The sequence below is a fragment of the Podarcis vaucheri genome (assembly GCF_965113315.1).
Source record: "Podarcis vaucheri genome assembly, chromosome: 11".
NCBI classification, from domain to species: domain Eukaryota; kingdom Metazoa; phylum Chordata; class Lepidosauria; order Squamata; family Lacertidae; genus Podarcis; species Podarcis vaucheri.
Window position 1 is genome coordinate 64,058,409 of NC_138749.1, and position 12,190 is coordinate 64,070,598.

At 44.3% G+C, this 12,190-nt stretch overlaps 1 protein-coding gene across 2 annotated transcripts in view; it reads right to left on the minus strand.

Moving 5' to 3' along the window:
* LOC309542694 (cytochrome P450 1A1-like) overlaps positions 1 to 12,190 on the minus strand; it is a 28,586-nt gene that overhangs the window by 4,059 nt on the left and 12,337 nt on the right. The window contains exons 1-5 of one of the 2 annotated variants that reach the window (XM_082241596.1): positions 8,635 to 8,669; positions 5,585 to 6,421; positions 3,322 to 3,445; positions 2,125 to 2,214; positions 1,913 to 2,033 (exon numbers count right to left, since the gene is read on the minus strand). In XM_082241596.1, coding sequence (XP_082097722.1) covers positions 1,913 to 2,033; positions 2,125 to 2,214; positions 3,322 to 3,445; positions 5,585 to 6,403 — 1,154 coding nt within the window. In that variant the 5' untranslated portion in view covers positions 6,404 to 6,421; positions 8,635 to 8,669. Of the gene's footprint in view, positions 1 to 1,912; positions 2,034 to 2,124; positions 2,215 to 3,321; positions 3,446 to 5,584; positions 6,422 to 8,634; positions 8,670 to 12,190 lie in introns of those variants that run through there. The other variant, XM_082241595.1, reaches the window with a different exon arrangement.

A 12,190-nucleotide genomic window follows, 5' to 3' on the forward strand; every position in this document is an offset into this window, starting at 1 on the left:
CCAGCATTACAGATCTTGGCTTCTCCAGTTGGGGATTTAAGAGCTTTCCAAATGTCATGGAACGTTTCATGTGAATGAAATACTGTTTTCCTTATTCATTGTTAAAATAAATGAAACAAGATGAACGAAAGAAGAAATAAACCCCACAACCCGTTTTTCATTTGAGCTGAGCAATGGTTTCTTATTTTGCCCTGTTTGTAGTACAGGCATTCCATGCTTACATCTCCTGAAGCATTTTGGGTTTCACCTTAACACAGCTTTTCTGAATTCTGAACATGAACATTTTCTCCATCTAAACTGCCCTCAAAGCTTCTGTCAGGCACCTGTGGAGTTTTTGCCTGAGAGGGCTAACAGCAGAGATCTGGGTGGGGAGGGTGATTCAGCGCTGCCTCCTCCCGAACTCTACTTTAAAGTAAAAAGTTGGAAATATCAGGAGGTCCAGAATGTAGCTTGGTTCTTGGTGAGGCTCCCAGAAAAGAAGTTTATAAGGCACCTTACAAGACTGGCTGATTCTCCCACGTTCTTGCTTTCATCCTCAAATTTCACTTTCACTCTCCCACTTAATCTTGTTTATAAATTTGCTAAGTTCCTAAAGGTTGCTAAATCACATGACAAAATTGATTTTGAATTGGTCAAGTTTCTCTTCCCTCTCCCACCCCATTTTGGGTGGCTTAAATACTGTCAGCTGAGTTGAGGTAATGGACTTTGCTAGCATCTCTCTGGCTGAGTCCCAGCTCAGATCCACTCTCATCCTGGTGGGTTTAGAAGAAGAAGAAGAAGAAGAAGAAGAAGAAGAAGAAGAAGAAGAAGAGGAGGAGGAGTTTGGATTTGATATCCCGCCTTTCACTCCCTTTTAAGGAGTCTCAAAGCGGCCTACATTCTCCTTTCCCTTCCTCCCCCACAACAAACACTCTGTGAGGTGAGTGAGGCTGAGAGACTTCAAAGAAGTGTGACTGGCCCAAGGTCACCCAGCAGCTGCAGGTGGAGGAGCGGAGACGCGAACCCGGTTCACCAGATTACGAGACTACCGCTCTTAACACACTACACCACTTTGAATTTGGGTGGCACTCATTTTTTCTTCAAATTGTTTGATTAAAGATGTCCAGCCCCTGCATTATTATTTGTTAATTGATGTGTTTTATTTACAAATAAATATAGGCCATTTAAACAAATAAATCTTTTTTGGTGGTGCTGCTGGTGAATTTTAAACAGTTCTGCCTGAGTGGCTTTCTTGCAATTGGTCACTTTAGGGCTAAGAGCATTATAGTATTGGGGGATGACCAGGGGATCTAAGGGAACTGTAACAGGGTGGACAAATATCCTAAGCCACATCTTTTACCTATAAGCTAGGGAAACTCCTCATAAAATAAGACTCTTAGAATCATAGAATCATAGAATCATAGAGTTGGAAGAGACCACAAGGGCCATCGAGTCCAACCCCCTGCCAAGCAGGAAACACCATCAGAGCACTCCTGACATATGGTTGTCAAGCCTCTGCTTAAAGACCTCCAAAGTAGGAGACTCCACCACACTCCTTGGCAGCAAATTCCACTGTCGAACAGCTCTCACTGTCAGGAAGTTCTTCCTAATGTTTAGGTGGAATCTTCTTTCTTGTAGTTTGGATCCATTGCTCCGTGTCCGCTTCTTCTTTCTTCAGTACTCTACTGGACACAGAATTCAATCGATGATGGCAAAAATTATCTGGAATATTACTTCTGTGGTCAAGCCCCAGTGTTAAGGCAGAATCCAGTGATGGGAAGTTAGGGAGGGGTGGGGCAGAGTGCTAACTATTCCATGCGGTCAGTTAAGGTAACTTGGCAGTTCTGTCTGTGTTGGCAGCACCATGCAAAACATGAAGTAGTCATATGAGCAGAACTCTGAAACAAAACCACTCTCCAACTCTGCTTCTTACCAGTGAGGAATAGTGAAGGGCAGGAAGGAGGCGTGCCTAAATATTTCATGAAGGAAAGCTTCTGTGTAATGCAGAACTTTTCGATCTTTAAACCTTGATGGTCTTTCTCCAATCTTTGCATCTGCACAGAACAAAATGGAACATGTTTCAAGCAATGTGCTTCACAGGATTGCTTCAATTTTCCATTTAATCAATTTAATCAAGAACATTACCAATTTCTTCTTGAATTTTCGTTTGAATTTCCGGATTGCTTATCAGGTACAGAAATATCCATTGCAAACATACTGACAGTGTAGCAAAGCCTACAAAATAAAAGAAGTGTCAGGATATGTTGTGGTTAAATTATTATTCTGCAAACAACACTTTGGTATTTCTATATGCTGAAATCCATTGTAGGCATAATGCACAAATCCCAAGAGATATTCCAGCACGAATGTATGGAATACATACATCCATACATTTCCATATAAAATTGACTAGATAGTTATGATTTGACATGTTTTGGTACTACTGGTAATTGCTAATGGTTCACTTAAATCCAGGTCCTGGATATTTCCATGTCTGCAGGAGCATTTTCCCCACCAGGCGTGCCCTGTAACGGGGGCCGAGGACCCGCAAAATTTTGAAGGAGGGGGCTGGGCACCCTCAAAATCCCACAACCACACGCATCTTCTGTCAGGGCTGTGACAGGGTAAGGTGTCCCTTTCACAATGGCCAGGGTGGGCGGTGGGGGACAGCAGCTGAGCCACCCTGGTCGGGTGGGAGAGATGGCGTGCATGTGACATCACACCTGCGTGACGGACTCCCCTTATGTTGGGCACAACTCAACGCTTCTGTTCCCCACAGTTGCAACGCTTTGTAGGATGGAGTTTTTGTCATCAGGTCCTCAATTTCTGGCCATAATTTTATTTAGCCAAATGCCTAATTCAGGTCACAGATCCATTTTTGCTGAAATTTACAACCAGTCCCAGTTTGACAGTCAATTTTGCAATTCTACCCCTTGCAGTGGTCCAAGAAAATGTTCAGTCAAACAGTACTTTCCTATCAAACGTTAAAATGGATTATGTTGAGTTCCATTTTAGGGGGTGAAACCAATTCCATATTTTAGGTGTTGGAAAAAATTAACACACTTTGTTGAAGTTTGTCCATGTTGACAATGACACAAAATCCATCTATATAGAAGACACTGGGCAAGAGGTCTACAATTAATTAATGTATACTTTTTAAAAATCTCATGAATTTTAAGTCACACTAAGTCTATCCACCAACAAAGATAGGAGCCTTTATATGGTCCCCATAAAATTTCACCTGCTCTTCACCTAAAAGATCAGCTGTCAGGCAACAGCAGGCAGCTGTGTTTTAAGGGTCATGTTTAAAATCTCAGAGTGGCAAAAATGTTCCATACTTACCAGCCCCAAAAATGTCATTGACTGTAACTATTATTTTCTGATGAGATAAAGCTGCAGCTTTCCCATCCTCTCTTTTTTCATCGCTAACACTAATGAGGGCATCTGTGATGTCTCTGAGATGGTTCTAAAGGAAACAAACAAAACCCTTGATGCTATTTTCAACCAATCACTTTTTACTTGGCAACCTGCAATTTGTTTAATCCTACATATAACGAGTCTATATTGTTTTCCCCCCTCCCAGCCAAATCAAGGGCTTCAGACTCTTAGGACAAAATTTATTTTGGAAAAGAAAGCAGCAAGTATCAGCTGTTAAAAATGTCAAGCATAGTGATAAATTCCTTAGGCAACAATCCCAGCCTGACTTCATAGCAAGCTATTGGCCTAAGTAACATTAAAGTCACAGGAATTTACTGCCCAGTCAATACACACAAAAGAATGCTGCTAATGGTATTTCTCTTTTGACAGTACAAGAGGGTTATCTTCTCCCAATCTCACCTAAGGCTGGACAGAAGTCACATTAATCTGTGACTTCTCTTTTAAACTACAGTGGTACCTCCAGTTGTGCATGGGATCCATTCCGGAGCTCTGGTCGGATCCCGAGGAATTCGCAACCGGAGGTGCCACTTCTGTGCATGCGTGCAGCATGGTAGAGCGCTTCTGCGCATGCACGTGCAGTGAAACCCAGAAAAATACTTCCGGGTTTGCTGCATTTGCACCCTGAAGGATACGCAACCGGAGGTGTACATATCCAGAGGTGCCACCATACATAAAAATGTGCATTTCAAAATGTTTCCCCTTACACTGCACACAGAAACAGAATTGTAGAGTTGGAAAGGATCCTGAAAGGTCATCTAGTCCAGCCCCCTGCAACACAGGGATCTCAATTAATTCATCCATGACAGACGGCCATCCAACCTCTGCTTGACAACCTCTTACCCTCAGATATTTCTTCCTGATGTTTAGTAGGAATCTCCTTTCTTGTAACTTGAAGCCCTTGGTTCAGGTCCTAGTCTCTGGAGCAGGTATCATAGAATTGTAGAGTTTCTAGACCCTTGATCATCTTGCTTGCCCTCCTCTGAACACATTCCGGCTTGTCAATACCCTCCTTTAATTGTGTTGCCCAGAACTGGACACAGTACTTTGGTATGTTTTTCGAGCCAAGAACTGATATGCAACATTCCCCCTCCTCAGATTTCCTGATACAAAATCAGTATTCCAGAACTCCAGGGGGTGGAGGTGGGGGGTGGCCAGGGATATAGACACCAGCACTGTGCCTGTGCAGTCTCCCCTCCAGAGCTAATAGCAGTTTTTGGAGGTACAATTTTGCATCAACTACTGCAAAATGCTGTTGCCCAATTAGCATCTACCAACAGTCAAACACAGCATCCTGCTCCAACTTCCCATCATCTGCATAGTCTATTACTTTCTAGGCTCAAATCAAGATGCTGATTCTTACTTTTACAGCCCTACATGGTTTAGGAACTCAAGTGGTGGGGCAGGGAATCCTTCCCCATATGGAGTGCAACCATTTTGGTTGTGGGGCTCCAGTGTTTTGCTCTTTGAGTGTCTAGTTAACACCTGGCTCTTTGAGGTTTTTAAGCCCAACTGATTTGCTGCCTCTTGTTTTTCTCTGCCCCGTTGCTTCTATTTTTTCTTTTAGTTGCTACTGCTCCATTTGTAATGCGTTTTTAATTTTAATTTGAGTTTTCTTTAACTAAGTTGTTTTCATTTGGGGAGAGTGAGCCGCTTCATTACAATGCATTTCATTTTCTTAAGATCAGAATTTTAAAAATAATTTTAAAAATATTTCATTGAAAACTAGTATGCTTTAGCTGTTAGAGAAACTAGATAGAATATTTGCATGTCCAGGAAATAAAAGATTTATATACCACTTGACTGTAATAAATCCTCAAAGTGGTTTACAAAAAAAATGTAATTATTTTTAAAACAGCTATTTACAACATTCAAAAGTGATTAAAATCAATGATAATCAGAAAACTAGATTAAAACACATGTCAACCTTCCACATGTCTGGAATGTTAGGAATGTTAATATGAGAAATGTGATCTAAGTTGCCATTCTACTCTGCCACAAACTGTAGAAATGCAGTGTTTGAACAGAAAGATTCTGCATTCCTGTATTCACCCTTTTAATGTTTTTGGCAGGTGTGATCTCCTGCCATGCTTTGGTTTGATAAGTGTCATGCTACCTGAAGAACCACCCCCACCGCCGGCGTTTTCCGCCTCCACGGCCGAAAGCTTACCTTATCATATGTGGTGTAGTGGTCTTCTACACGTTTTGCAACAAAGTTGTTGAACTTCCTATAAAACTCTCGAGCAGCCTTTGCAGCAGGAAGCGGGAGGTAACGAAGGTATGGTATAAAATCAGCTGGATTGAAGACACCTGATGCTTTTATGAAATCATTGTTTACCTTAAGCATGCCTTGAAACTCCTCGTCATCGTGGTCATACCTTTTGTTGAAGCAGAGGGCACAGACAACATTCGCAATTGCACAGGTAGTGGAGGCAGCAGGGTCAAAGCTACCAGCCTGTTTGGAGAGCTCCACGAAGGTTTTCACCAGTTCCAAAGCTTCAGCACAAACATGCTCTTCGAGCAGACAAGAGCAAGTGGAAGACGTGGCTTCTGATTTGGTGAGCGACCTTAAAGCTTTGCTGGCAATTTGCTTCTGAAGCTTCCAGCTTTCTCCGTACTTCACAGAAAATGACAGGCTCTCTCCATCAGCAAAAAAAGAAAAGGTGTGCATGTCAGGTCGGGCAGCAAAACTCTCCCCATCTCTAAGCAGCACCTGTTTCACTGCATCCAGTCCATTAACTACCACGACTGGTACCATTCCCAGCTTTATCTGAAACACATCTCCGTATTTCTTCCGCATGCGCTCAAATGAAATGTAGGGATACTCTCCCAGCTGGAGAAGATTCCCCACAATTGGCAGAGACCAAGGTCCTGGTGGCCGAGGTTGCCTGCTCTTCATAAAAATTCGTATAGAAATTAAAATGGAAGCCACCGTAAAGAAGGCAATGGTCATCATTGGAAAGGAAACTTCTTCAGCTGTAAAATTCATTTTCAAATAAGAAAATACCTGAGAAGAAAAATGGCAGACTGAAACTCCTTTAAAATAAAATAAAACTTACAGACATGTGTAGATACACAGATTTCCGGCAAGACATTTTGCAGCTCCATACCCTTCTACACAGTAGAACCCATTTGCTTCATGGCGCATTATCTCCATGCCCCCCCCTTCCCAATGCAATTCAGAGGTTCTCTCTGGTTGCCACAATCTCTCCATCTACAAGTGATTCTAGGATCTTTCTCCCACACTTTTGTATCTAGTGATATCATATGGTAAAACCACTATCTATCTATCTATCTATCTATCTAGTGGCAAAGCACACTCCCAACTCATTACATTTTAGGTAAGAATCCGTATACAACTCTGACTCTTAAATTACAACCAAAAGCACCTTTTATTGGGTAGAGCACCCTAATACTTACAGAAGAGCCAAATAATTAAATGTGTCTAGATATCTCTCGGGGAACACAGCAATGTTTCACCAAAGTCAAGTTGTTCATAATATATAGGCAGCAACCTCCGGACGGCTGCTTATTGTGGGATCAGTCTTGCTCAAGCAAACAAGCTTTTCACAGCATCCATACGATGTTGTCAGCATCAAAATACCAACCCATATTTTTGCACTATTAATCTGCCTGAAGTGTGTGCACATCCTGGTGAGACAGGATTTGGTCATCTAAAGGTGGCCTCCTCCTTGTTCCATGAAAACAAACCATGACTAGGGATCTGCAAGTGGTGGGCTGGATTTAGCCCTGGCTCTAAAGAATGTAAGTTGGCCTTTCAGTGCCAACTTAGAAGCAATGGGGATATTAGGAGATGCAATGGTTGTGGAATAAGACTTGCTTGGATTCCAGCGGGGGAGATGAGGACCATCCATCGCCTCCTGAAAGCGGCTATCTTGTAAATGAGATTATCAGAACAAGCAACATGGGATGATTCCTTTGAGGATGTGTGCAGGCAAAACAGAAGGCTGGCTATTTAAGAAATGGAATGAGATGTAATTGCTTTGGGGAAAACATAGTAAGTGGCAAATTCATCCCAAACTATTTTCTTTTTAAAAAATCCAAAAACCAGAACATGTCGTTATTTAATTTATGGATGGAGAAGTCTGCACTTTGGCAATGATTCAGCTGAATTCCACCTCTATAAATATTTATGGCAGTGTTGCAACAGTGTGCACTTTGAACCAAGTTCTGGCTCCCCCACTTGTGCCTCTAAAGCAATAATTGTTTACTGCAAACTGTACCTTCTCCAGTGTAGAATTCCTGGAATTAGTCTCAGCTTCTCTCCCATAAATTGAATCATGAAGAGGCGTGTGAAGAAACTAAAGTTAATTTAAGGACAGGATTTCTGGATAACTCAAAATATAAACAAGTAGTTTAAATCTCCCCTCTCCTAGCTACACATGAGCTTTCCTCTAAAGAGCTAAAGCAAGAAATGTTTGGGTTTTACATCTATCACAGCGTTTTCCAATAGAGAAATATCAGGGTTGAAAGAAACAGAAATGTATTTAAGCATTTTCCCATCCCCCCCCCCACATTTATTCAAAAGTTACAATACAATGCATTTTCATTCAATATATCCCCTCCACAGACACCTCTGTGGTGATGGTGGAATTAAAACATCCTGTTCTTCAATAAAAGAGAAAACGGGAGATCGTGTCAAAGGCATCTTTTCAGGAGATGACTTGTGAAGACATTTGTCTATTGCAAAGGGTGCGAGGACCCTTCTCCTTTTCCTGAGCTCTTTATTTTGGCTTTATCTGACACTCTATAATCAAGCAGCCCCCAACCAGGCTGGATCCCGCCCGGGGCTGAGGCCAGCTGGAGTCAAAACCTCGGGAGGCTACGAAGACTCATCGTGGCCCCTCCGGGTTGAGGAAAAGGCATTGGGCATCTATATCCAGGGCAGCCCCCCCCCCCCGCCTTCGCAACCCCGCAAGGGACACACTTTCCGGGGACAGACCAGCAGGGAGCCCGAGGGACTGGCGGGGTCTCTTGGCGTTTGCCCGACGGGGAAGGAGCCCGGCTAGTCCCGCCTCGACTCCCTGGGCCCCCTGCAAAAGGGGACTCTGCACATGCTCCAAGGCACGTCTCTTCGCCTTTGTCTTTCTCAAAAGCAACTCGAGGGTCTTCTTCTTCATTTCCCTTTTGCTCTGCCGCCCCCCCCCCCCGATCTGCCCAGGCTTCCCAAGCCAGACCCCCCCCCTCGCCGCGGCTCACCTGCTTCGCGCGCCTCCTTTGCTCCCGCTCGGCGGAGCCGCAAGGCCAGCGGCGGCGCTTCCAGCTGCTTCCAGCAGAGGGCGCCAGCGCAGCCCGCCAGCCTGCGGCCCCGCGGCCTTTGAAACGGGGGGCGCTGCCGTCTGCGGCTCCTGCCCGCGGGCCACTAGAGGGCGCTGTGTGCACAGCCTTCCCATCCTCGTCCGTATCATATACAGTATTTATCCCCCGCCTTTCCCTCCGATGGGACTCCAGGCGACTTACATATCAAAAGAAGAGCTGCTGAAAACATAGAAAGACCCATTCGAGGTGGACAGAATTAAATCTGTTTTTCAAAAAAGAAAAAAGAAAGCACAGTGCCTCAAAGTCCTGCAATCCAAGTTTCTAAATTTAGCTGGTGCAGAAAGTGAGTGTTCCCCTTCCCCTCCAGACTCCCCCCATTGGCCCCACTGGCTGCGGCTGATGGGACCTGGAGTCCAGAAAAATGGGAGAGCCAGAACTTCTCCATCCTTGACCTACAAGAAATATTTCCCAGGCTGCTGGTAGTCTAAGGTTACCAAAAACATTTCAGTGAACCTGGAATGGGGACACTTATTGTTCACTACATACATGTGAATGCTGAGAAAGCTGTAAATCCGGGGACTGTCCCCGGGAAACAGGGACATCTGGTAACCTTATGGTAGTCTTTATGTAGCCACATAATTTTGAACATGTTGGGTTAGATCTAGATTTAGGCTGCAGTACATTGCAGTACTCAGCGTACCTGGGAGTAAGACTCACTCAATTCAGTAGGACTTCTTATTGTGCTGTATGTCTAGGCCAAAGGTCAGCAAAGTTTTTCAGCAAGGGGCTGGTCCACTGTCCCTCAGACCTTGTGCGGGGGCCGGACTATATTTTTTTGGGGGGTGAACAAATTCATATGCCCCACAAATAACCCAGAAATGCATTTTAAATAAAAGGACACATTCTACTCATGGAAAAACACGCTGATTCCCGGACCGTCTGCAGGCCAGATTTAGAAGGCGACTGGGCCTTAGTTTGCCTCTGCGTGGTCTAGGCCCACTGATTTCAGCTAGGCTCCACTTTTTTGGCTTTTTGAAAAATGCACTTCTCCTACTGCCTCTTTTTCCTTTGCAGGTGAGACTTTGCCTATCAACTTTGGTTATATGACTGTGTTTTTCATTCCTATGACTGCACACACGTCTGCTTGGAACATCCATGGTGGCTCCTGATATTTGCTCTTCAAATAGTAAGGGACTGGCAATTACACAACACATTGCCTGAGTTACAAAGGTTGCCACAGTCACCACTGGTCTACTGTCTTGATTCTGCGTATTCTTCTCTCCGCAGGTTATATAACCCACCAAATACTTTTCAGGAAGGAGATTTGCCTTGGCACATATCCAGCAAACATGCCACAGCATGGGAGCTGGAGAACTTGGAAAAGAACTTTACCCAGAGAGATCAGATAAGGACCCTTATCTCCTAATTATGCAGGTTAGAGCTGGTATGATAGTAACGCATATTTAGCATTTTAAAATATCGAATGGCAATATCCCAGGTGCAGTAGGCAGAGACAGAAGTTGAACATTAATCTTCTATTATTATTTTATAGCTGTCGTATGCATCTTAATTTCTTGACTGGGCACAATGTGCTTTACCAGTTGCTTTACATGGTTTGGAACAATAAGAAAGAGCAGGAGCTGAAGACAGCTGAAAGTGGGGAAATCATTGTATTCATTCACAGAGGGGCATCTTAAAGGCCACCAAGTCCCACCCCTGCTCTGTGCAGGAGGCATTTCTACCCACTGCTTCTAGGCCTCCCTGTGAGGCAACATTCCCAACTCTTTCAGCCATTCAGGGTGTCAACATATTGTTAAAATATCCCTCTTGGGACACTGAAATAATGTGAGTAGAGGTTGTGGGTGTGCATGCGCCTTCCCCGAGCCCTCTGCCCTTAACCTTCATGTGCTCCATGTCCACATGATCGGGAGCCCTGTGCAATTCTGGCCCTCCCCTCTCAGCCCCCCTGGGCCCAGGACGGCCTGTGGAAGAGAAATCCAACTGCAACAGAGGGCACCCCTCTGCTTGCGCCTGCCCTTCCCTACTTGAACTCTCTGCTTTTTCTTTTTTTCTTTTTGTTCTTGTGTGCTACTGAAGTGTATGTTCTTATATTTTAAAAGAAAATACACCTTGCCAAGTTTGAGATTTCAATAGTGTTTTTGAAAGCTTATTTTCAACATATATATGCACAAACACACACCCCCCCCCCCCGGTGCAGAAAAGATCCTGACTTCTCTTAAAGAAAACTTTTTGGGTTGCCACCAGGAGGTGCAATTGATACGTTTTTCCTGCAACACATCCTTGCTTAGAAAAGCCTTTTTACCTCATTTGCTCAGATGCACTTGCTCCACGTGTTTTCTTTTTTTAAAAAAAAAAGTCCTTCTTTGCATCTTCTGAAAGTTAACAGTATTGCCTGTTTTGAGGGAGACACATTTTTTCCTCATTTACCTCATTTTTCTCTTTCCAGCCTCTAATTTTGCCAAACTCCCTTTCCTGCCTCACAATCCGTATCCATATCCAGGGGCTAAATGCGCATACCATTTATGGAGCAGGGCTGGGAAACTGGAGCTGGTGAGACTGATCCTTACCTCTCCCACTCCTTGGGGGCCAATTGATTGGTGCTGAGCAGAGGCACACAGAATTAGGAGGGCTCGTCAAATGTGCATGATATCACACGTGTGACACACATGTGTGATGTCATGTGTGTCGGAAGGAGGCTGTGAGGCCTGACAAGGCCCTCTTCCACCATGGATAGGACCAGAGGGGCCTCTGCCACAGTGGGGAGACCCGAATACCCCCGTCTCAAACCAGTCTTCCCTCCTGTAGTCATTGCACTACATGAAGAAAAGCTTGTGCCTCACCAGTGACTGTGGTGATCTGATATAATGAGAGTAAAGCCAGGGAAACTTTATCACTTTGTGCCTGGGGAAGGGAGCATTCCTTGTTCACAGAGCCATCTTATGCAGTCCCTGCACTTGGCATTAGGCAGACATTTCCCTCCTGTTTTAGGTTCCTGCTGAAAACACCTTTATTTCAACATGCTATTTAGTTATGCATATTGTTTGGGGATGTCCATAGGAGGGGTTCCTTTACCTTTACCTTTTGAGAATCACTGTCTCCTGATCATTTTACATCCCACTGCAAGACAGACAGTCTCGCTTTGCAGCTGCTGCACTGTGAGTAGAAGAAAATGTCAAGGGATCGCAGACCAGTCCACGCAGCTAACATATATAAAAGGATGAATGTTACTGCAGCAATGTAAAATGATCAGGAGACAGTGATTCTCAAAATTACTATGATGTAACTCATTAGAACAACTTGAAGGTAAAGGTAAAGGGTGGCGCTGTGGGTAAAACCTCAGTGCCTAGGACTTGCTGATCGTATGGTTGGCGGTTCAAATCCCCGCGGCGGGGTGAGCTCCCACCATTCGGTCCCAGCTCCTGCCCACCTAGCAGTTCGAAAGCACTCCTAAGTGCAAGTAGATAAATAGGGACCG